The sequence below is a fragment of the Chiloscyllium plagiosum genome, chromosome 25, assembly GCF_004010195.1.
Source record: "Chiloscyllium plagiosum isolate BGI_BamShark_2017 chromosome 25, ASM401019v2, whole genome shotgun sequence".
Classification (NCBI taxonomy): Eukaryota; Metazoa; Chordata; class Chondrichthyes; order Orectolobiformes; family Hemiscylliidae; genus Chiloscyllium; species Chiloscyllium plagiosum.
The window spans coordinates 17,919,999-17,945,213 of record NC_057734.1 but is presented as its reverse complement, the minus strand read 5'-3'; the positions used below and the strand labels follow the sequence as shown (position 1 = coordinate 17,945,213).

At 39.0% G+C, this 25,215-nt stretch overlaps 1 protein-coding gene across 5 annotated transcripts in view; it reads right to left on the bottom strand.

Moving 5' to 3' along the window:
• The window catches only part of ttc28 (tetratricopeptide repeat domain 28), a 745,244-nt gene that overhangs the window by 265,789 nt on the left and 454,240 nt on the right, over positions 1–25,215 (bottom strand). For all 5 annotated transcript variants that reach the window (XM_043715612.1, XM_043715614.1, XM_043715613.1 and 2 more), the window contains one exon: positions 15,043–15,173. In XM_043715612.1, coding sequence (XP_043571547.1) covers positions 15,043–15,173 — 131 coding nt within the window. The remainder of the gene's footprint in view (positions 1–15,042; positions 15,174–25,215) is intronic.

Below are 25,215 nucleotides of genomic sequence, written 5' to 3'. Positions count from 1 at the left end.
GATTCCTGGAATGACAGGTCTAACATATGAGGAACGGCTGAGGATACTGTGATTGTATTCGTTGGAGTTTAGAAGATTAAGGGGAGACTTAATAGAGACGTACAAAATAATACATGGCTTGGAAAAGGTGGATGCTAGGAAATTGTTTCCGTTAGATGAGGAGACTAGGACCCGTGGACACAGCCTTAGAATTAGAGGGGGTCATTTCAGAACAGAAATGCGGAGACATTTCTTCAGCCAGAGAGTGGTGGGCCTGTGGAATTCATTGCCACAGAGTGCAGTGGAAGCCGGGACGCTAAATGTCTTCAAGGCCGAGATTGATAGATTCTTGTTGTCTCGAGGAATTAAGGGCTACGGGGAGAACGCTGGTAAGTGGAGCTGAAATGCGCATCAGCCATGATTGAATGGCGGAGTGGACTCGATGGGCCGAATGGCCTTACTTCCACTCCTATGTCTTATGGTCTTATGGTCTTATAGGCAGGGAGGCTGCAGAAGGATTTAGACAGGTTAGGAGAGTAGGCAAAAAAGTGGCAGATTGAATACATTGTGGGAAAGTGTGAGGCCTTAGACTTTGGTAAGCAGAATAGAGGCATTGACAATTTTCTAAATGTGAAGAAAATTCAGAAATCTGAAGGACAAAGGCACTTGGGAGGTCTGGTCCAGGGTTTTCTTAAGGTAAACTTGCAGGTTGAATCAGTAGTTAGGAAGGCAAATACAATGTTGGCATTTATCTTAAGAGAACTAGAATATAAAAGCAGGAATGCACTTCTGAGAATTTCAAAGCTCTGGTCAGACCACATTTGAAGTATTGTGAGCAATTTTGGGCCCCATATCGTAGGAAGGATGTACTGGCCCTGGAGCAGATTCAGAGAAAATGCACGAGAATGATCCCAGGAATAGAAGGCTTAACATATGAAGGACATTTGAGGACTCTCGGACTCTTCTCAATGGAGTTTAGAAGGACAAGAGGGGATCTAATTGAATCTTACAGAATACTGAATGGGCTGGACAGAATGGACATTGGGAAGATGTTTCCATTGTTAGGAGAGACTAGGACCAGAGGGCATAGCCTTCGAGTAAAGGGAAGACCCTTTAGAATTTTAGATGAGGAGAAACTTCTTCAGCCAAACAGTGGTGAATCTATGGAATTCATTGCCAAAGAAGGATGTGGAGACCAGGTCAATGAATATATTCAAGACAGAGATGGATAGGTTCTTGATTGTCAAGGGGATCAAGGAGGAGAAAGCGGGAGGATGGTGCTGAAAAATTTATCAGCCATGATTGAATGGTAGAGTAGACTCAATGGGCTGAATGGCCTAATTTCTGTCATTTCGTCTTATGGTAGTGCTGTTCACTCCAATTACTGAGGCTAGCCTAGCACCAGCACCAGCATAATAGCAGCCTTTTTTTGTGAGGGCATCTCAAATTGAAGATGCCCTCTAATTTTCCTTGTAGTCCCCGCATCAGGCATATCTCTGAAGCATTCCCTATCTATTCACAATTAGCAGAATTTCAATCAATAGACCAAGGAAGTCAAACAGACTTATATGTACTTTGCTAAAGGAATAATTTCTTTTGGCATTGGGGATGGTTAGCTCAATTAGCTAGATGGTTAGTGTATAATGCCAAGAGTGGGTTGTATTTCAACACTATTGAAGGTTACAATGAAGGACTCTCCTTCTTAACCTCTCCTCTTGGCTAAGTTGTAGTGATGCTCAGGTTAAATCACCACTAGTCATCTGTCTCTAGCGAGAGAGCAGCCCTATGGCTCGGTATGATATGGTGACTTTGCCTTTACTGGCAATTTGGATATCCAAAGGGCTCCTTTTGTTCACTCTCTTTGACCTAACAATTTAATCAAGTAATAGACATTTCGAGTTAGAAAAGCGTCACAATAGTGTCCAATTTTCCTTTTGACAGTCACCTACATATTCTATATCACATGTTGTATTGGTTAGCTGCTTGCTTGGGTAGAGGCAATTTGGAAAACCATTACTTCTTTTAGGTTCCTTTAGAAAACTGATCAATACACAATAGCAGCTGAACTATCTTCTTTAAAGGAAGAGCTGAAGACTGCCGATAGATAGGTAACAAAAAAAATACAGAAACGAATGTGGTGCCAGAAGCAGGAGTATGATTTAAAGTCCATATTAAAAATCTGGATAAACACAGTGTTACTCTAATGCCAGCAACCCTGCTTTTCAGGATATGATTGGAATCCCCAGTATGCCAGATGTTACAAAAGAATCAAATGTGTGTCATCTTCATCCATTTTTGCATTTGTTGCTCAAACAAACCAATCACTCGGCCTCTCTCTCTCCCACTGAGATTCCACATTGAGGGACTAAGACGACTCCTGACCTACAACAGCGGAACTGTGGACATTACTTTGGTAATGTGGGACGTAAGCTTGCCTAAAAGTACCTTTTAACAATGTTTTTTAGTACAAGAAAGATCACGGATTCAGAGAAGAGAATATGAGTGCCAAAACTTTATGAGTCAGTGGCATCATGCTCCGGAGAAGATGGCTTTAGAAAGAGCACAGAGCTAGCTTACCAGGGTATTACTCAGGATAAGGGACTTCAAGTTTGAGAAAAGCTTGGATTAGTTAAGCTGTTCTCTTTGGATCTGATGAAGCTGATGGGTGGCCTGACAGAAGTTCTCACAAGTTTGAGATTTTAATGAGGTTGACGATGAAAAATAATTCCCCCAGTAATCAATCAATAACTAGCGACCATAGTCACTGGCAAAGTGACAAGGTGATTTTGTTTTTCACTCAATGTTGTCAGTATAACACCCTACTTGTACAAGCAGTGAGTTGATTACATGATGAACATGAAAAGGAGCTGGAAAAGCAGTCCAAGATGAGGAATTTACTGGATTACAATCGATAAGCAGGAATGTAGGAATAAGCAAAAAGGGCTAGCACATACACAAATGATCAAATGGTTTCTTTCTGTGCTCCAAGTTTCTACAACTTTACAGAACTTGTTGATAAATCGATGCACTGCTTTCACATATTTCATTTGTGCTCCAGCCAACATCCATCCCTTTACTTTCATTCTTGAGGCATTTGTTGCTGTAGTTCTAACCTTTTAACTATCCTCTTGGTGAACTTGATATATATCAGAATCCTATTTGCAAACTCACAAAAGCTCCCTTCAATTTATTGTTCTCTTTGTGTTTAAAATCTTGTCAAAACTCCAGCCAAATCCTCCCGGTTTGTTTCCTTTATGTTAGTTGTGAAGTACGTTGCAATGTTCTATAAATGTGCAAAAGAACTGCAAGTTGTCATTGTAGGCTGAGTGCACATCTCATATAAAAAGGATTTGGACAGTAAAGCTCACTGTAAATTGACCCTTATATTGATACACTGTAAAATGTAAACCCATGTATCAATACCATAAATATCTGAAAAATGATATCAATGGACCAACAAGAGATCGAATTCGTTAACTGGAAGGTCAACAATGGTTAAGAAAGTTTAATATAAAATTCAATCTTCTTCCCTATCTTTGAAGAGCTTAAAAGAAGTTTTGATAGCATAGCTTAAGCTAATCTTATGTCCCAGTCAATAAACGTTCACATGGTAGAACGGTTGCCCAGTGTTAATCCCTGATCGGTTTGAGTTGGTTGATCTCAGCAAATTCAGCAGATGGTATTTGAAAAATGCTTCAGTGTCAATGCTTTAGGGAGTGAATGGAAAGCACACAGATGAGATCAGGTTCTGGCTGGGCCATGGACAGATAACCTGCTGCCATTCACCACGCAGCTCCAAATAATTGGAATGAGGTACCGCAGACAGCTGCCACATGTGGAGCAATACTCCAAAAAGAGTCAGCACATTATATCACTTTATATGTCAGCAATATTCAAAAAGACTGCTGTTTAGAAAACACACAAACCATCTTTTACTTCCTACCTACCTCCCATCCATCTGTCCACAACAAAAACTGTGGGAATAAGCAACCCATTCTCCCATTTCAAGCAGGCATTCATTTTTCATGAGGAACAATATGATTAAGTGCAAAATGCCATCTATTCAACATATTAAAACCATTGTCCCCAATTTTGCACAGTGCAATTAAACATGAGCAAATTATTCTCTGAGTCTAAGCATATGAAACCACATATCATTTAACTTTATACTTCAAATTAAGACTATCCCCTGAAACTGTAGTTACAAGGAAATTGCTTTCCTTCAAAAAATTCTCAGAGTATTTTTGTAGCTTAATAAGGAGTTGTGGTTGTGAACCATACCATAATTACTTGTGAATAAAACCCTTGGGTCAACAAAACCCCGTCACACTCAGCTGCAGTCACTCAGCACTGGAGACACAGGGAAATCAAACTGCATGGAGAAGGCAGTCAGTATGTATTTTAATTTATTGCCAAGAAAAAATTGTGCAATTAAGAACTTACATAATTTAGAGTTAAAAATTCAAAACTTTTTATAAAGCTGACTATATCCAGGCATGTTCACTGTTGTGATTTTTCTCGTCCCTGCCATAAACCTCCTGAAATTATTCCATCAGCCCCCCACCAACCTCAACATCTGTCACTACTGCAGTGAATCCAATAATAAAACAAGCTGGTGACAGAATTCATAGCATCTGGCAGACACCACTGTATTATATATTCCAACAGGAAAGAATCACATTAAAGCAGGCACCATTAACAGTTAGAAATTTTTCAAAGGTGGAGAAATTTGGTAACTTTTTTAAAAAATTCATGTATTTTGAAAATACTACTTGACCTTCACAGGTACATGATTAATGAGTAGAGTGGGAGGGAGAAACAAAGGCCAGTCCAGAGTTTCCAGGTCTGAGCGACAGTGGTGCACAGTCAGCAGTATGACACCGGTGTGACATTGGAAAGTGCTGTGATTAGCAGTGATTAACACTGTACTGTAAATGCGAGTGATGCACAGATTGTATGAATCCCAGTGCAGGTTGACACAAATTTGCATTGGTTACCACTAATCTGCTCAGCATACAAAAAATGCTGTTTCAGGGTATATTTTGACAGTTTTTTTTAGGCTCTTCTGTACTGTCTAGTTTTACTGAAGCCAGTACAATCCCTATTTCAGTTGTCCCTAACATGGGAAGCAGAATTTCTCCAATTCTGATTATTAAGTAATGAAATCCCAATAACTTGTCTTCCAGCACAATAAATTTACCATTGTTTATCATTAACATAAAGAGCAGAAATAACACTAAAAAAAACTTGTTCAGACTTCTTGAAAGGGATTTCAGCATCATGGATACTTCACATGAGATGTTCTGACTTTGTCCAATAGGTGCCTGCATTAGTTGGTAGGATACTGAATCCTATTTACCCAGTTCTATCATTCACCTGGACTGAAGTAGCCACTTCAGATGAGACAGCATTAGGGACCTCACTTTTAGTAATTTGAAAAATCTTCTGTTTTTCTTTTCATTGCACATTTTCCCCATGTTCCTGATCTTCAGCCAACCGGTGTGGAGAGGTGCTGGGAGGTCACAGAGGATCTCCTCATGGTCCTGCTATTGGGTTGGCCAAATTAGCCATTAACAGGTGCAGGGCAGGGTCATCAGAGTGTCATAGTTCCTGACTGCCTTCCCGTCTTCTGTGGCTACGTTTGTGCCTCAGTGCCCTTAGACAGTGGTGTCTCAATGCCTTTAGAGAAGGATGGGCACTGGAGGGGTGGAGTTGCTGATCTCCCCTTCCAACTCCATTCTGATTCAATCCCCTCCCTCTCCCTCATCTTTGCTGTCATTACACTGCAGTTAAACTGACTGATTGGAAACACAGCTGATTTAGTGGTGGTGGATTATAGGTGAAAAGTAACTTGGGTGATTTGATGGTGGGGAAACAAAAATGGTCAGTTGGGCATGATAGTTCTTGTAGATACTAAAGAAAATAAGAGACATTAGGAACCGAGGGTTTTGTCCCTATCTCTAGGTCTGGAGGAATGGGTTCAAATCCCACCTGTTCCAGATGTGGAATATGTCTGAACGGGTCGATTAGAAAAACCCAGCCTGGAGACAGCATTAGTGCGAGTTCAAGTAGATCCTAGCTTCCTTCACTATGATGTACCTCTTCTCACCTACCCCCATAGACTGATATTTCTGTCTGACTCCCCTGTCAAGCATCATCTTAAACATTAATGTAATGTGCTACAACCACTCAATGCACAGGAAATCTCACTATCTTATGCCTATATAAATAAATTCCTTATAAATTCTTTATCTAATCCACCAGAGGCTTTGGTAGTTTCATTCATCCACATGTAGAACACATGTCTCCAATATCCACCCTATTGATCCACTGCAAAACTTTTAAGTTCTGTGCCATATCACCTCTTAATCTTTTTCCAAAGCCAAGATTCCTAACCTCCTCAATTTTTTCTTTTCTAGTTACATGTTGTCAATTCTATTACATCTTGTAAATCTTCCCGCATTTTTCCCAGTAGTTCAACATTTTTCCTGTAATCTGGAACCTAGATCTGCTCACAGAACTCCAAGTATTGTGTATCCAAGGCTTGGCATGAGTTTAACATTACTGACCTGCTTTTGTATTGTATTTCTCTAGCAGTTAAACTGAGTATTTTGTTTGTGCAATTTAACACCCTATCACCATGTCAACCATGGCTCAGATGGTAGTATTCTTGTTCCTGAATAAGGAGGGTGTAGATTCAAATTCCATTTCATAGAAGTGAGTGCAAACATTTAGGCTGACGTTCCAGTGCAGTACTGAGGGAGTGATGCAATGTTGGAGGTGCTGTCTTCACAACCAGAAGTTAAGCTGATCCTCTATCTCTTCTTTGAGATGGTCATAACAGATCCCATGGCACGACTTCAAAAAAGAACCGGAGAACTTAACGCAGTGCCTTAACCAATATTTATCCTTTAATTCACATCACAAAAAACATTAGCATTACCACACTGATGTTTGTGGAAGTTTCTTGCATACAAGTAGGTGCCATATTTCCTATGTTCCAACAGTGACAATGAGCTAGCATATATGTCACATGGCCTCTAGAAGAGCTAAAATGTATGTGAGACCTGCACAGATGAGGATTGGCTGCTCCACAGCCATTTAATAGGCTGGAGGCTGGACTGCTGCACGTCAACAACAGGAGGAGAGGGCTGCTGACTAATCAGAGACTGGCACTGTACCGTGTACCAGTAGCAGCGTGAGTTGAGAATGGCCACTGCTAGTATTGTGCACTGGTAATAAAGTGGAAAGTGCGATGGATCAGAACATCCCAAGTGCTTGGGAGTTAGCAAAGTTTCAAGCGTCGAGGCTTGAGTGGCCATTAGTGGATGATAACTTGGGAAGGGGCTTCCTCCTGAAGACAAGGAATTTCACTTGGGGTGGGGTGGAGGGGGTGGGGGTGGGGTGAGTTCTCATACGCCCAGGAAAATTTCATGGGTCAGCTGCTTGGCCTTAAATGGCAGCATAATAATGAGTGAGCATTAATTTCCCACAGTAAAGGAGTACATTAGTCTGATGGGCAGCTGCCTTATGCCATCTTCCACGGAAGTTATAATTGCAGTGCATGTTGGGGCAGAGAAGTTGTTATATTCCCCAACCTCCAAACATATTGGTGCTGAAGCAAGAAAAAGCAACTTTGTAAATGTCAATTTTACGTTGCTCTACAGCAGAGTAATTTTCAAACTTTATGTTTTAGAATGAAATGCTAGCCAAATAATAGTTCTCTTTAGCAACAGGAAAGAACTCTAAAATAGCTCAGGATTCCCATTTTTCAGTCAATGTCATGGAACTTAAGGGCCAGATGATTTAGGGAAGGATCATCAGTAATTCACCAGTTTCTCAAGAAGAATGCCAGAGTAAAAGGTGAATACAACTCTTTTTCTGAACTGTGGTATAACATTAATGCAACACGATGCAATCAACACTGCTGTACACCCAGATCAGTCTTGGTGTATTTTGCAAGGTCAGTGGTCCCCACACATTTACACTTACTGTGAAAATTCAGTTGCTACACCAATGCAAACACCTTCCATTACAGTTCTAGTGTACTTCATTGAGACCTTCCTAAAATGTCACAGTTCCTGAATAAGCATTATCAGCTACAATGTATATACAGCTATAATATCACTTCCTGACCTGATAATCAACAGCTGTGAGTTGAGCAAAATGTTCTTCTACTGGCACTTAGAACAATCTGAGATACAACCCTGTCCTTCTTACAATAATATGATCACTGAACCTGGTGTCGTAATTAGCTTCAAGTGATACAAACCAAATACTCCCTATGTGAGTTTTAATATTGCTCCAAATAAAGAGAATCCTATTCAGGAAAAACCTACAAATGTATTACCTCATCACCAGGGAGTATTAGGTTCAACCCAAAATGTGAATTTGCATCCTTATGTATTATCCAACATAAACCAACTTCACTAGCAGCTAAGGACAGATTCCAACAATAATAGCCTGGCATTTGACAGTGTATTTTCAAGGAAGTTTGGTGCACAGATGATGTCATCAGGAAGTCTACATTAATTTCCTGCAGTTGCTCTAATTCACATGGGAGACAAAACATACCCTCCAACTTAAAGCACTAAAGACTGTGGTACAAAATTCATTGTTTTGCAGTTTTATATTTTCTGTAATAATGTGTATATCTAATTTCCTCAGAATTGAATTCTGTCCAGGTTTACTTCTTGTTGTACCAGAGTCACCATTTCATAGGTCAGTCTTGCACATTGTAATGATGCTGCCTAAGAGAGGCAGAAAGACCATCTCTACTCATCAAAGTCAAATCCTGTCAACAGCCACATGAAGCCTAGTTGGTCAAAAATTGGACTTTGTTGTTCTTTGATGGGATTACCAGCAAAGTCATTTATTGTCCATTCCTAATTGTTCTTGAACCGAACAGCTCGCTGAGATATTTCAGAAGCAATTAAAAGTAAACTACATTGCTGTGAAATTGGAGCCACATGGAGACGAGACCAGGTAAGGCCAGCAAATTTCCTTCCCTAAAGATGATTAGTGAACCAGATATTTTCGTACAAAAATCAATGATAGTTTCAAGGTCACTCTTGCTGAGACTTCCTTTCAGTCCCAGTTTTTAAAAAAATTAAATGAGTTTAAATTCCGTTAGCTATCATGGTGCCACTCAAACATAAATGTCCCATATGTAAATAATATTTGTAACAAGAATGCTAATGTCACATGAATTTTAGATGTATAAATCTACTAGATAGTGTGCAACATCATAGCACAGTGTGTTAGTATTTCATTGGTCTTATGATTATAGAAATGTAGCATGGTAATTAATAACCATGATAGTGCGCACTTGAAGGATTCTCATTTGCTGAGATCTAAGCAAGTTGGCCTGTCAAAAGTAAGGGGGAAAAATAAATTAATGGCCAGGTTTTGTTTTAACAGTTTGTGAATCCAGCAGTGAAAGATGACTCGGAATATACAATTGGCCTTCTGGACTTCATAAAATGGAGTGACAGCCAGGAAATAAAGTGAGAAGAAGAAAATTCTGTGAAGCAATTATGAATTTACCAGAATCTAATGTACTACAACCTTATACATCACTGCAAGGTGAAATCCAATTTGTACTCATGGAAAGCAGCTACACAGAATGAACCTTACACCTCCACATTTAGTCAGGCTGGCCCATTGATTACCAATTGTATGAAACATGTTATCTCACTGAACGTTCATAATGGACATTAAAAACAGATAAACTGTTACTGTCCTGGTGATGTGCATCTTCAAAAACCTCACAAATTTGTGGTGCGGTGCACCAATGCGTTCATATTTAAAATTCTGAGTTACCTAATCAAAAATGTTATCCTTGTTACAGCTAATTGTGTCAATTAGGATATTCTAAAGAGAACTCTTTTTTTCTGTAGAAACCGAGTTTCAATGGTTTCTCCCTTATTACTGTAGCATTAATCCAAAGGTAGCATAAACAAGTTAATACACCAGAAATATTAGATTCAACCAAGTTTGGCCAAGTTTGTGCTTATTATAACTCTCAATGTGTTATTTATTTAGCAATATTTTTCTGACAGCTTTTGTTTCTTGTTTCTATCATAAGCTATCATATTACTTTTTAACAAATTCAGATGGTGGAAAAAAAATATCAGAACATGCCTTTTCCTACAAATGATTCATTTTTTGTTGAGCAGCAAATTACAGAAAAGTATGCTATTCCAGAAAACGCACGTGCTCACTCCATTTGCTGATGTGTGGCAAGAGAGAATGAAACAAATCATGTGTTATTCATAATTACTGAATTTATTCAGTCATGGGACGTAAGCATATTTGTTGTCCATTACTAATTGGCTTTGAGAAGGTGCCTTCTTCAGCTGTTGTATTCCACATGGTTTATTGTTGTGTAATTCAAAATCAACTCTTCAGGGCTAGAGAGGTTCTTCAGGAGAATTTTCAGTTTACATTACATTAAAATTCTAGGTGCAAATAATTCAAGAGGGTGCCACCTTTTCAATAGCTTTACAGTGAATCTAGTAGTGTAGCAAGTGAAAGTACTGCATCAATTAAATTGATTTCAAAGAAATTTGGAAGGATTTCAACTGCACAAATTGAGGAATGGGGAATCATGAACCGCAACACCTGGATTTACATGTATAACTCTGCTTGTTCAGATACCAGCAGTTTCACAGAGCAACCATTGTGTGTTGATAGTTTCTTCATCATTACAACTTCAAACTGTGAGCCACACATTACTTTTTCTATCAGAGGAATTTCTAGTTCCTTTTGAAATCTGGGATGTCTAAGTGCAGTGCATCAAGGTATCAGCTGACATCAGGAGTAGTACTTTAGCCTCCAAGTTAAAAGATTGGAGATTCTGAGGACGTAAAGGGTGCATAACTATGTAGCCTACTTTCTTTTATATATTGATATATTGAGCCAAGATTTGTTCTGTGGGAACAACCTGTGGACACATATTTTTTGCTCAGGTGATTTAAAACAGAGATCCTTCAGAGTGCTCCAGGTAGTAGAAGCATTTTTCTTTTGTATCCCAATAGTTTGGTCTATCATATTTGGTCTGGTATAATGGCTTTCACTGATATCTATGTGCGAGTGGGTCATGAGCAAGGTAATCAACAGGAAGCCTTGTTGCCTACTAGCCATGTTTTGCTTTGCTGTCTCAAACAGCTACAGCAGATTCGGTGGAATTAAAGTTTCAGGACAGCTTCAAGCATGCCTGGCCTGACCTGACCTCTATGATTGGCTGCCAATAGTCAAATACCACCTAGGCAGAGAAGGAATGGAATCTCATTCAATTCAGTGAACGGCATAGGGCACCCATAAATCAACATGGGGAGAGTTAATGACACTACAGAAAATCTCCTAGAAAAATCATTCCCTTTGCTGATGTATGGTGAGAGAGAATGAAATGCAGTTAGCCTCTTTGAACAGAGGCTTCAGTGACCTCCATTATAGGTGGGTGGATATCAAACTGTGAGATGCTATAAGTATATCCAACACTAGCCTGGAGAATGCCACCTGCTATGCCACCTGTACTCTGTTCTGACACTCCGTTTTAAACGTCACAAGATTTCATTTCTGAAGTGCAGACATTGCACCCACTGTTCCTTGCTAGGTTTAGGCTGGTGTATTGCTCCCTAATTAACTGGGAATAAACATCCTCCAGCTGACAGCCATACCCTTGCCCCAGGTCTTCTTACAAATTGTCCTGTTCTGTACACTTCCTCACCCATGCTACATTCCATGCAGAATGCTTATTGGTACACATGTGTTTGGGAGCAACTAGTTTGTGTAGAAACCTTGATGTGAGCAAAATGCTCTTCAGTTCAAGGCAGAAGTGTGCACTTACACATTGTACACCATTCTGTCCATGAATGGCCCTCACATAGTGCCCAAACAACGTATGCTAGCAAACACAACTTCAGATTTGTGGCCTCTGTATTATTAGAAGAATCTTTGAGAGAAAGTGAGGGTTGCAGATGCTGGAGATCAGAGCTGAAAATGTGTTGCTGGAAAAGCACAGCAGGTCAGGCAGCATCCAAAGAACAGGAGAATCGACGTTTCGGGCATAAGCCTGAAGAAGGGCTTATGCCCGAAACGTCGATTCTCCTGTTCCTTGGATGCTGCCTGACCTGCTGCGCTTTTCCAGCAACACATTTTCAGCATTATTAGAAGAATACTCAACGTTGAAGACTGCTCAAGCTTTGGAAATATCATACACTATCACAGAGATGTAATATTTTATCATGAACTGATCAGATCCTAATAATGGATGGTGCACTTTGCAACTAGAAAACCATTTGATAAGGTTCCTCATGGTAGGCTCATTGATAAAGTCAGGAAGTATGGGATACAGGGAGTTTTGGCTATCTGGATTCAGAATTGGTTGGCTGACAGAAGGCAGAGAGTGGTTATAGATGGAAAGTATTCTGCTTTGGAGGTCAGTGGTGAGTGGTGTCCTGCAGCGTTCTGTTCTTGGGCCTCTGCTCTTTGTAGTTTTTATAAATGACTTGGATGACGAGGTTGAGGGATGGGTTAGTAAATTTGCAGATAACACAAAGGTTGGAGGTGCAGTTGATAGTATCAAGGGCTATTGCAGGCTGCAGCACGACACAGACAGGATGCAGAGCTGGGCTGAGAAATGGCAGATGGAATTCAACCTGGATAAATGCGAAGTGATGCATTTTGGAAGGTCGAATTCGCATGCTGAATATAGAATTAAAGACAAGATTCTTGGCAGTGTGGAGGAACAGAGGGATCTTGGTGTTCAAGTACATAGATCCCTCAAAGTTGCCACCCAAGTGGATAGGGTTGTTAAGAAAGCATATGGTGTTTTGGCTTTCGTTAATGGGGGATTCAGTTTAAGAGCCGTGAGGTTTTGCTACTGCTCTACAAGTCCCTGGTGAGACCACACTTGGAATGTTGTGCCCAGTTCTGGTTGCCCTTCTATAGGAAATATACAGAAGCTTTGGAGAGGGTGCAAAGAAGGTTTACCAGGATGCTGCCTGGACTGGAGGGCTTGCCTTATGAAGAAAGGTTGAATAAGCTCAGACTTTTCCCTCTGGAGAGGAGGAGGAAGAAAGGTGACCTAATTGAGGTATACAAGGTAACGAGAGGCATGGATAGAGTCAATAGCCAGAGACTTTTCCACAGGGCAGGATTGACTGGCACAAGGAGTCATAGTTTTAAGATATTAGAAGAAAGTTATAGAGGGGACATCAGAGGTAGGTTCTTTAAGCAGAGAGTTGTGAATGCATGGAATGCGTTGCCAATGGTGGTGGTGGAAGTAGAGCCATTAGGGACATTTAAGTGACTGCTGGACATGCACATGGACAGCAGTGAATTGAGGGGTGCGTAGGTTAGGTTATTCTATTTTACATTAGGATTAATTCTCAGCACAACATCGTAGGCTGAAGGGCCTGTTCCATGCTGTACCTTTTTATGTTCTAAAACAAACCTTTTTAAAGTAATTTTCTGATGGCATGGCTGGAGGGGAACTGCCAGTGGTCCAAGTTGCCGTGTGGACTTGGTAGAATCAGAAAAGCGCAATTTTGTATCTTCTAAAATGCTCACCAACCCATGGGTTATACTGCCCCAGTTTTTTTCTCTTTTCACACAGCATGCTCACAGACTACTTTGCTGGTTCCCAATGTGTGCATGAAGACACTGGGTGCATGGCAAAACAATTAGACAGTCCATCTTGGTTCTCCAATATCGTGCTCCAACAGTGTTTAAAAGCCTCCTAAACTTCACCTTCAACCTCACACCTCCTGCCATCTAACATGCTACTTCATTCCAATCTACCACTGCATGCCATCCTGTGTCCCCTTCTGATTCCCTACACTCTGCTTGCAATCTGCAATATGCATTTTCTATACTCATTGGAAGCCATGCAATAAACATCAGAATTATTTTAAAATTGTTGGAAAAAATCTCTAATAATCTAATAAAACCATGAATTCAAACACATTGCTACTGGAAAGGAAAAAAAAAGCTATTTTGGTACAAAGCAAATTTATAAGAAAAGCAAAATGCTATAGATATTGGACAAATGAAATAAATAACATTGCTTTAAATACCTGTTAGATTTGCAAATGCATTAGGTTACATCAGATTCCTAAATTTTCAATTGTTTTTGGATCAATATAGCACCTGTTGAGTAGATGCCATGTGTAGCTTTTTAAACCCAGCCAAACATTAAAAATGGCTACAGCTGTCACAATTAAAACCTTTAGTTATATGGCCCAAAACCATCAGAACAATGTCCCATTTCCACATAACTGTTAATAAATAGAGGTAAGAGGAGGTCCACAGATATTTTTTCAACTTTCAAAAGCAGATTCTTTAAACATCTAACATTGTCAGCCAGGTTGTATCATAGTCTAAACATAACGGTAGCAGTTTGGCAAGACTTCAGTTTTTAAATTTTAATGCATTATGAAAATTTGACAAAAAGGACAGTCAAATGCCTTTGACAGTTACACAATACTACTTAATGTCAACTTAATTCTGCAGGACACTTTGCCATAATAAATCACTATTAAAAATATAATAGCATACAATAGAACATCCAGTAGTGATATCTGAAGGTGTCAAAATATTTACTGTTTACCTATCAGAACGTTTCTGCCTCCCAGCAAACCTCCCACAGGAGTTGAAAACTTTCCAAGGAAGTGCATTTTTAAGGACTTCCAAAACATATAAAAATATTGCACTGGCAGAAATAGAATTTTCCTGCAGTCCTCACAATAGAGAACCAACCTCAGAAGACAAGCATACGAGTTTTGCACCCAAGGCCTCCCAGACTGCCAAAATGGCATTTAAAAATTGTCTTCACTGCAAGGCAATGGAAATGTGTTTGTCCTGCATTAAAAAAGTGAAGCCAGCTTCTGCCATTCCTAACTGCACCTCTACTAGGCAACAAAAATCCAAGGCCTATAGTCAAAAAGGAACCTTCCTGATTGAGAGAACATTACATTGCCTGTTGCCTCCATGCTCTGATGATATGCACTTATCTAATGCTGTGCCTGTTTGCATGAAAGTATTAAGTGAAATACCCACCTCACGATCTTTTAGCTTCATGGCCAGCACTAGCTGGAGACGGTGGTTGTTTAGGGCCTCTCGGTAGTTGCCGCTGGAGAAGAATGCCGATCCCAGATTGCCATGGGCTCGACACTCGCCCGTATGGTCACCTGAGAAAAGGGGAACAAGAACACAAAAACTTAATACTTTTGCTCCAGTGTAGAAGATTATCTGAAGAACACTTGATCAATGATTTAATTTGATCAACTTTCATTTCTCCAGCTTCTAGAGTAAACTAAACTCCATGTAAGAAAATAATGTCAACAATTAATCCTTTGAAAATGCTTTTCCCCCAGTGTTTGACCTGTATACTTGAAAATGTGGTGCCTTTTCAACCAAGTGCTCAGCACTTACATTATTGATCAAAGTGGCTACTTTAATGGAAGAGTTAAGGTAGTAATCTATTTGACCATGGAGACACAGTTGAGTTGAGCTAACTCTGGTCTTTGCCTAATTATTACCAATACCCATATTGTAGCATGTGCTACTGCATAACTGGAGGTTAAGCTGAAATTCTGGGTCTTTGTATATAAATCCTATTATCGCCATGAAAGTATCAATTCAAATAATGCCTGAACTTTCTTATCAGAAAGGAATAAGAACCAAGTTTATGCAATATGCTCTTATAAGTGAACTCACAGGCATCAGTATCATTCTGTTGAATCTGTGCTGCACTCCTGTCACAAACAAAATATATTTCCCTAAGGTGTGCTACCAGAAGTAAATGAAATATTTTTGTGAAATCTGACTAATGCTCTGTTAAAGTAAAACATCTCCTCTTTTCCTTTTATTCAATCTCCCGAGTTAAAAGCTGGCACGCTTCCTTGAAATGCCTTTGGGCTGGTTTCCTCCAGGGTTGAGAAGTACGAGAGGGTGACGTGGTAGAAACGCATAAGATCGTGAATGGTCCAGCTAAGTTGGACACAGAAGGATGTTTGTGGGTGAGAACTAGGGGACACTGTTTTAAAATTAGGAGTTGCCCATTTAGGACAAAAATGAAATATTTTTGAAGGTTGTGACACCTTGGAACTTGCTGCCTCAGAAACAAGGGCCATTGAATATTTTTAAGACAGAACTGGATAGCTCCTTGTTAGACAAGAAATCATAGGTAAGTTGGAATGTAGAAAATTAAACACAAATAGATTGGTCATGACCTTATTGAACAGTGAAACAAGTATAAGGAAACAAATGTTTTACTTTTGCTGTTATATCATAGGCTTGTATGTATGTTTGTCTTGGATACCCAAATCCCTTTGCTAGAGTTTATAATTCTTGCAATTAAATATTTATATTATCCTTTCTTTGAATCTAACAATGATCTGCATTTGCCATAATTTTGTTCACTTAATTAATCTGCCTCTGCCTCTATGTTCCTTTCTACTCCCATCTATACAGCTTATTGTGCCTTGTATGTTAGTGGCATTTACAAGCATGGATATCAAACTAAGATACTGAGAAGAATGACAGGAAATCTAATTAAGGTTTATAAGGTGCTAAAGGGAATTGAAAAATAGATGGAGAGAGAATGTTTCCTCTTGTTGGACAGTCCACAAAACTCACAGTTTTAGGACAAGGCATAGCAAATTTAAAACAGAGACATAAAGGAATTATTTGTATCAAAGGGTCATGAATCTATGGAATTCACTACCACACAATGTTGTGGAAGCCAAGACAATGAGGGAATAGATGAATTTTTAATTCGTAATGGGTTCAAAGGTTATGGACAGAAGGCATAAAAGTGGAGATGGACGAGATGAGATCAGCTATAATCATACTAAATGTGGGGCTGAATTGCCAATGTCTGGTCCTAGTTCTTATGTTTTTATTTCATTGCGGAATACCAGTTGTCTTGCCAATGAGAGGATAATCTCTTTTCCCAAAACCTCCCAATCAATTAACAGTTGTTGTGGAATCCGAGACTGATCATTTTTAAGAAAGGAATGTGAACATCCAGTTAATAGCTTAAAGAATAAAATATCAAGATTTCACATTTTAAAGTCTTTTACTGAAACAAAAGACTGGAGGATAGCAAATAATGTTCCTTTGTTTAAGAAGGGGAGCCAGGATAACCCTGGTAATTATAGGCCAATGAGCCTTACTTTGGTTGTGGGTAAAGTATTGGAAAAGGTTATATTAGATAGGATCTGGAAACTAGATGGATAACCATCTGGAAAGGAATAATTTGATTAGGGATAGTTCGTGCCTAACTAACCTTATTAGGTTCTTTGAGAAGGCGACAAACAGGTGGACAAAGGTAAAGCGGTTGATGTCGTGTATATGGACATCAGTAAGATGTTTGATATTATTCCACACAGTAGGCTAGTGCCCAAAATACAGAGTTTTGGGATTGAGGGTGATTTAGCGGGTTTGGATCAGACATTGGCCAGCTGAAATAAGACACAGGGTGGTGGCTGATGGGAAATGTTCATCCTGGAGCTCAGTTACCAGTGGTGTGCTGCAAGGATCTGTTTGTCATTTTTATAATGATCTGGATATGGGCGTAGAAGGATGGGTTAGTAAATTTGTGGATGAGGTAGGCAGAGTTGCGGATAGTGCTGAAGGATTTTGTGGGTTACAGAGGGATATACATAAGATACAGAGCTGGGTTGAGAAGTGGCAAATGGAGTTTAATGTGGAAAAGTGTGAGGTAGTTCACTTCGGACCAAGAAACAGGAATGCAGAGTACTGGGCTAATGATAAAATTATTGGCAGTGTAGATGAACAGAGATCTCGGTATCTGGGTGCATAAATCCATGTAAGTTGCCAACCAGGTTGATAGGGATGTTAAGACGACATATGGTGTGTTGGCGTTTATTGGTAGGGGGATTGAGTTTTGGAGCCATGACATCATGCTTCAGCTGTACAAGACACAGGTAAGGCTGCACCTGGAGCATTGCATACAGTTCTGGTCACCGCATTATAGGAAGGATGTGGAAGCTTTGGAAAGGGTTCAGAGCAGATTTACTACAATGGTAAGGGAACTGAGGCTGCTTTCATGGGAGAGAAGAAGGTTGAGAAGTGACTTAATCAAGGCGTATAAGATAATCAGAAGGTTAGACAGGATAGACAGTGAAAGCAATTTTCTTCGGATGGTGAAGGCTAACATGAGGGGGCATAGCTTTAAATTGAGGGGTAATAGATTTAGGACAGATCTCAGGGTAGTTTCTTTACTTGGAGAGTAGTAAGGGCGTAGAACGACCTGCCTGCAACAGTAGTAAACTCACTGATGTTAAGGACATTTAAATGGGCATTGGACATACATATGGATAATAATGGAATGGTGTAGGTTAGATGGGTATCAGATTAATTTCACAGGTTAGCGCAACGTAAAGGGCCTGTGCTGATTACTGAGCTGTAACATTCTATGTTCTATGTAAAAGACTAAAAGCAATATTCACAAAATACTGTCTTTGCATGGTCCTTGGTCAACATAACTTTATATTTTAAAACAGAACATTCTCCTTTCTTCTATCACTACAAACAAAAATCATCCTTCTCAGATATATTTTGTACTATCCTTTAAGCAGACATTTGATTGTCCCAGAACCAATCGGAAGTGACTCTGAGCTCCTTTGCATTTTCTTCTATTCTTTTTGTTTCTTCACCTAAAACATTTGATCTCAAAACTGCCCTTTAGAGTGAAGTTTTACTCCTTAAGATTTTTCCTTTATCACAACCAAGTGAATTTTCCAGCTTCATATTAACTCTTTGTGAATTCAGTTCTTTCAATCTGAACATTAGCTTCTAATGCATTCCTGCATAGTGAACCATAGAGACTTTCAGCAACTACCTGCTCTCTCTGTCAGGTTATATTAGAATCAATTCTGTTTTCAAAGCCCATCTCTAAGGAAACATGAATCAATGGGATCGTCATCATGTAGAAATACTAATTATCCTCAAGATTCCAACTCTCTTTTACCACAGCAGTAAGTGTACAGATTAATGCCCAACTGTTTACAGCACAATATTTTAAAAGATTATTGAAACTTTGTAGGCTCTCAGTCTGTCCATTGCTGGCACATTGGCAGTCACTATTATATTCATAAATAAATGCTGTGCACCTTCTTCCTAGTAAAACAATTTGAACACCCTATAATCTTTAACAATTAAATTATTCAGATTTGCCGTCAGCTAGCTTTCAGAAGTCACATGACCTTTCAATTTACCAGAAAGAAGCAGTCCCAAAACATAATGACTTATAAACCTCTTAATTGCAATACAATCTTGCAACTACCACCAATCCCAAAAGCCTTTATTTTTGCTAATAACCATTGCATCTTATTGAGCATCCTCTGGAAGGCCATAAAGACAACTCCTACTGACATTCCTCAATGCACCATTTTAGTGACCACTTCAAAAAAAAATCAGCGAGATTTATCATGCATAAGCTAACATTTACAAATCAATGTCAGTTATTATTACACCTAGTAATATATTCTGGTAACTTTCCCACAATTGATATTAAACCACCATTATGGAAAATTATGATCATCACAATTGTAATTTTCTTCACTATTAGGTTCCATGCTGAAGTATAAAAGTATCAGAAATATCATGAAGACCTATCTTGCATGCAGTCAGTTGCCTATTAGCATTTTAAAAAAGAATCATATTAAATCTACTCAACTCCTTCCCTCAATTTACTTTTAGGTTCTCTTGTGTCATTGGTGTTTTACTCCCTTTCTCTGCTATGTAAATGAATGCAAAGTGCACATTTAATAAGTCTGCCGTCTTCATGTCATCAAGATTATCCCACATCACCCACATTTAATTTAATAAAATTTATAAGACTTTCTAATCTCTGATTATTAGAAATTCTGTAGATGTTCCTGGATTTACCAGATGCAGTGCAGTTAGTTAGTTCACAACAGATTTGAACAGCCTGTTAAGTCTCAAGGGTCGACACTATTTATGATATGTAATTAACCCTGGATTCCTGCAGATCCATTTAATTAGTGTTGAATCATCCATCATTCATTTCAAAAGCATCGCACCTCAAAAGTGACACCCTTGACTGTCACACTTCAAAATCCCCCTTATCTACAGGATAGAAAATAAAAGTTATCTTGAAATAAGTACTAGTCTGTTCATTTATCAAACATCTAACTGATTAAACGTGAACAAATCAAAAAGCGTGGATGAGTAACAAACCAAATATTTTCTCAGCTGTTAATCAAAAACAAACCAGTATCACAGAACTGACCACATCGCTCAAATACTATTTTCGCTGCAAATTTCTTCTTTGCTCACAAAGAGAAACCATTTTGTAATGGACAAATAAGGAAAAAAAAAATTGGTTATTTACCATTACAAATTACTGCAAAAAATTTCACAACATGATAATAAAAGAAGGTCATTCAACCATTTAGATACACTTCTAGTCTTTCTCAAATGCAGCACCCAAATGTTTCCCAATTGATTATGGGTTTGATGCCTCCATTGTTCTATCAAAAAAAAACTTTTCCAAATGTCTATATTTGTGAAATGAAGAATTATTTAATTGTTGTACTAGTTTGAACTTGTATTCATTTATCCTGTTTTGAAATTTAGTGTACGTTATCTTTTCCATTTTGTCAAGTATCTGGTAGAACTTTGGAAGGTCAATTATCAGATGGCTCCTGTCCAGGCCGAAAAGGCCAGGTTTCTCCAATCTTTTCTTACAATGTCAACACCCGGAATTAAGCGGAAGGTTCTTCTCTGTAGTGCGCCCAGTGGATGAATGTCTCCCTTGTTTCTCAATAATAAAGTAATCACCATGTGATTTGACAAAGCTACTGTATGAGGTACTGCTGATCTATATTTAACTGCGTTAACTATGTGGATCAGATCACACAGTAGCACAGAAGTTGACCATTTAGCACAACTGGTCTAAGTCAGCAATTATACTCCCCAGTCTCTCTCTGTGAACTTATCAACTCCCCAGTTCACAGTCTCTCTCTGTGAACTTATCAAGCCCCTACATTGTGGTTGTTACTATAGCACAAAGACCGAAGCTATTCACGAGACAGCTCACCATCACCTGCTCAAAAGGAATTAGAGATGGGCAACAAATACTGGCCTAGCTACTAATACACATATCCTTCTAACTATGGATGTAGGTTTGCTCGCTGAGAGGGAAGGTTGCTCAGTCAGGAAACCTACATCCAGAACCTCAACCTGAGCTACAAATCTTCTCAAAACTCGCTCCTACTATCTATTCCTTTCTCCTTTATGTAGTCACTAGGTATATTTAGAAACCCTAGTTTTAGATACTCTGACAAGCAAAAACAGTTTTTTATAGATATGCTATCAAGCCATTTATTAAGGAGTTCTATCAGGACAACTCACAGCCTTACCTTCTCTGAAGAAAAGAACAATTGTTTTCACCACTTCTTGATAAGTGCATTCTCTAAGATCTGATATCATCTCCAAGAATCCCTTTTCCTCTTCTCTAATGCTTTGATTTTGTTTTCATAGTATTGATACCAGAATTGTACACAATACTCCAAACAAACCAAAGTCTGAACTGCATTTGACATCACTTCTCTGTTTCTCAATTTTGTCCATTTAGAAATGAACCTCAGAGCTTGTTTATTTTTATGTCCTTACTAACCACCATGACTGCTTTTAATGATTATACTGGTACCTATAAATTCGTTTACACTTCAAAGTTTGTGAGAAGATTTGTAGCTCGGGTGCTCGTTGTTGTGATGGTTCTGTTCGCCGAGCTGGGAATTTGTGTTGCACTCACTTCGAATCTTATTATCTAAGCAGTATGCGATCTCTTTATTCTTCCTAACAAAATGCATCTAACACCCTTGCTTATTTTGAAGCTCATTTATCAGTTGCACCATCATTCTGCAAGTGCTGTTAAAAATCTTCCTGCATTCTTCCCCAATATTAATTAACCTGCACTTTTAATGAAATTTCACCTTCAATTCCACAGTTCAAAGCACAAAGATAAAGTGTGTACATTGATGGGATCAGTATCCATCACTGGGATGGGTAGTTAGTTTGCAGATGACACCAAAATCGGTGGTATAGTGGACAGTGAGGAAGGTTATCTCAGAGTATAACAGTACCTTAATCAGATGGGCCGATAGGCCAAGGCATAGTAAATTTTGATTAGATTCCCTACAATGTGGAAACAAGCCCTTCGGCCCAACAAGGTCCACACCGACCCTCCAAAGAGTAACCCACTCAGACCTAATTCCCTCTGACTAATGCATTTAACACTATGGGCATTTTAGCATGGCCAATTCAACTAACCTGCACATCTTTGGATTGTGGGAGGAAACCGAAACACCCGGAGGAAACCCACGCAGACACAGGGAGAATGCGCAAACTCCACACAGACAGTCGCCCGAGGCTGGAATTGAACCTGGGTCCCTGGCGCTGTGAGGCAGCAGTGCTAACCACTGAGCCACCGTGATAAATATGAGGTGTTGAATTTTGGGAAGGCAAATCAGGGAAGGACTTATACACTCTTTGGTTAGGTCCTGGGAAGTGTTGCCAAACAAAGTGTCCTTGGGAGACAGGTTCATAGTTCCTTGAAGGTGGAGTCACTGATAGACAGGGTAGTGAAGGCAGCATTTGGTACACTTGCCTTTATTGGTCAGTGCACTGAATATAGGAGTTGGGAAGTCATGTTGTGGCTACACAGGACATTGGTCAGGCACTTTTGGAATATTCCACTCAATTCTGATTTCCCTGCTGTAGCAAAGATGTTGTTAAACTTGAAAGGGTGTAGAAAGGATTTACAAGAATGTTGCCAGGGATAGAGCATTTTAGACATAGGCAGAGGCTGAACAGGCTGGGCTATTTTCCCTCAGAAGCTGAAGAGTGACTTTATAGAAGTTCATAAAATCATGAGGGAGATGGATGGAGTGAATAGCCAATGTCTTTGTCCTAGGGTAGGGGAGTCCAAAACTAGAGGGCATAGGTTTTAAGTGAGAGAGGAAAGATTTAAAAGGGAAGTGAGAGGCAATATTTTCATGCAGAGGGTGGTACATGTATGGAACAAGCTGCCAGAGGAAGTGGTGGAGGCTGGTACAATTACAACATTTAAAAGGCATCTGGATGGGTACATGAATAAGAAGGCTTGAGAGGGATATGGACCAAATGCTGACAAATAAGACTAGATTCATTTAGGATATCTGGTCAGCATGGACAAGTTGCACTTAAGGGTCTGTTTCCATGCTGTTCAACTCTATGAATTCCCATCTTTACAAGTCTGAATAGCCATTCTTAATCCCCACTATCTGGTTTCTGTTTGATATCAAGATTGCTGTCTGTTATTTACCCACCCTTTGTCTCCATTAGATATGAATCGTTTGTGTAATATTTTTAGAAGACCTTATGGAAATCTAAATACATTATATCTGCTATGTTATCTTTGTTTACTCTCATTATTAGCTCTCAAAAAATTAATTCAGGGTGGTAAAATATGGCATCACTTTTTACAACAATGCGACTGCTCTTTGTTATATTTAGAGTTATAAACCTCTTTGAGGAGAGGTTTCTTAAGCTAACTGATGCACAGTTACTTGGACTTGTTCCCTCCTTCTCTTTTTGCACAATTTATTTTTCCAATTAATTTTTTGTATAAATAGGTGTTATAGGCATGATTTTCCCTTCACAAAGCCACACTGACTCTGTTTTGTTATAGTTGTATTTTGAATTACTCTATTACATCTTTTATTATGGACGCAAACATTTTCCCAACAGATGATAAGCTAACTGGCTTATAGTTACCTTATTTTTTATCTCCATCTCTTTTGGAATGAGAATGTCACATTGGCAGTTTATCAATCTTCCATGACTTTTACAGAATCTAAGGATCGTTGGAAGATTGCCACCAGTGCATCCACATTCTCTATAGCTGCTTCCTTTAATATTGAAGGATGCAACCCATTGGGTTCATGGGACTTTTTGGCTTTTAGCCCCATTAGTTCCCCTGGTATTTTTTTCCCTGTAATGATAGTTACTGTTTTTATTTCTTCCTTTCCATTTTCCCTTAATTATTTAGTGTATTTGAAATGCTGTCCATATCTTCTACCGTGAAGACTGATACAAAGTATTCAACTCCTCTGCCATTCCTTGTTTCTCCATTATTATTTCCCTTGCCCCATTCTCTGAGAGGTGTATATTCACTTCGGCTTCTCGTCCTTTTTTATACATTTAAATATGCTCTTGCTGTCTGTTTTACATGAGATGCTACGTTATCCTAAAAGTTTATATTCTTCCTCTTTATTATTATTTTGGTCATGTTTTGCTGGCTTTTAAATCTTGCCCAATACTTCTGGGCTACCATTCATCTTTATTCCATAGTTTGATTTTTTTTTTTGATTTGATGAGAAATTTTGCCTGCTAATGTGCAAATGCAGAACAGTATCACTGTTCACAAACTCTCACAATCCATCGTTTTGACACATTGCACGTGCTGCCACTGAAATCACTTTTATTAATTAACAGTAATTTATGCATGAAAGTAACAGAATCACTGTGGAGTCTGGTATTAATAGGCATTTGTATTAGCTTGATTTGAAGTTATTTAATAACAATATAGTCTGATAATTATGTACGGTAGGCACTTAATTAATGTAAATTGGATTAATTTAACGTTAGTTCCCATCACCCCATTTCAATTTTGGATCTATTCATCATCTAGGGTCTAAAGGATGCAATGCTGACTAAATGTATTATTTTATTAATATTTCATTAACACCTTATTGACTTAGTCAGTTACTGACCTGCATTGGATAGACATGTTTAGAGTTAAGTCTATGATTACTCTTCCATTTTAATTATTCACTACTTCAACACATTTCGTGACATTTGGAGTTACCTTCTCTTCCTATATGAGATATATTACAGTTGCCTGCATCATCTTTAATCTGCCACTGTTCTTCCCATATAATTGATTTGCCCAAATCATTCATAATTTTGGCTTGCATGCATAAATTCAATTGCCTTGCCTAGTTTAGCAATTTTGTCCGCTGTGCGTTGAGGTTGTCTCTTCAGGGCTTTTATATGGATTATAAATGGTCCCTCGCCAACACTGAGGCCTGAGGCAACTCTCAGCACCAGCTCAACACTGCCTTTTTTAATAGTACTCATTAGTTTCACGTCTTCAGTCAGTTTCATATCTTTTCCATGAACCCATCTTGCATT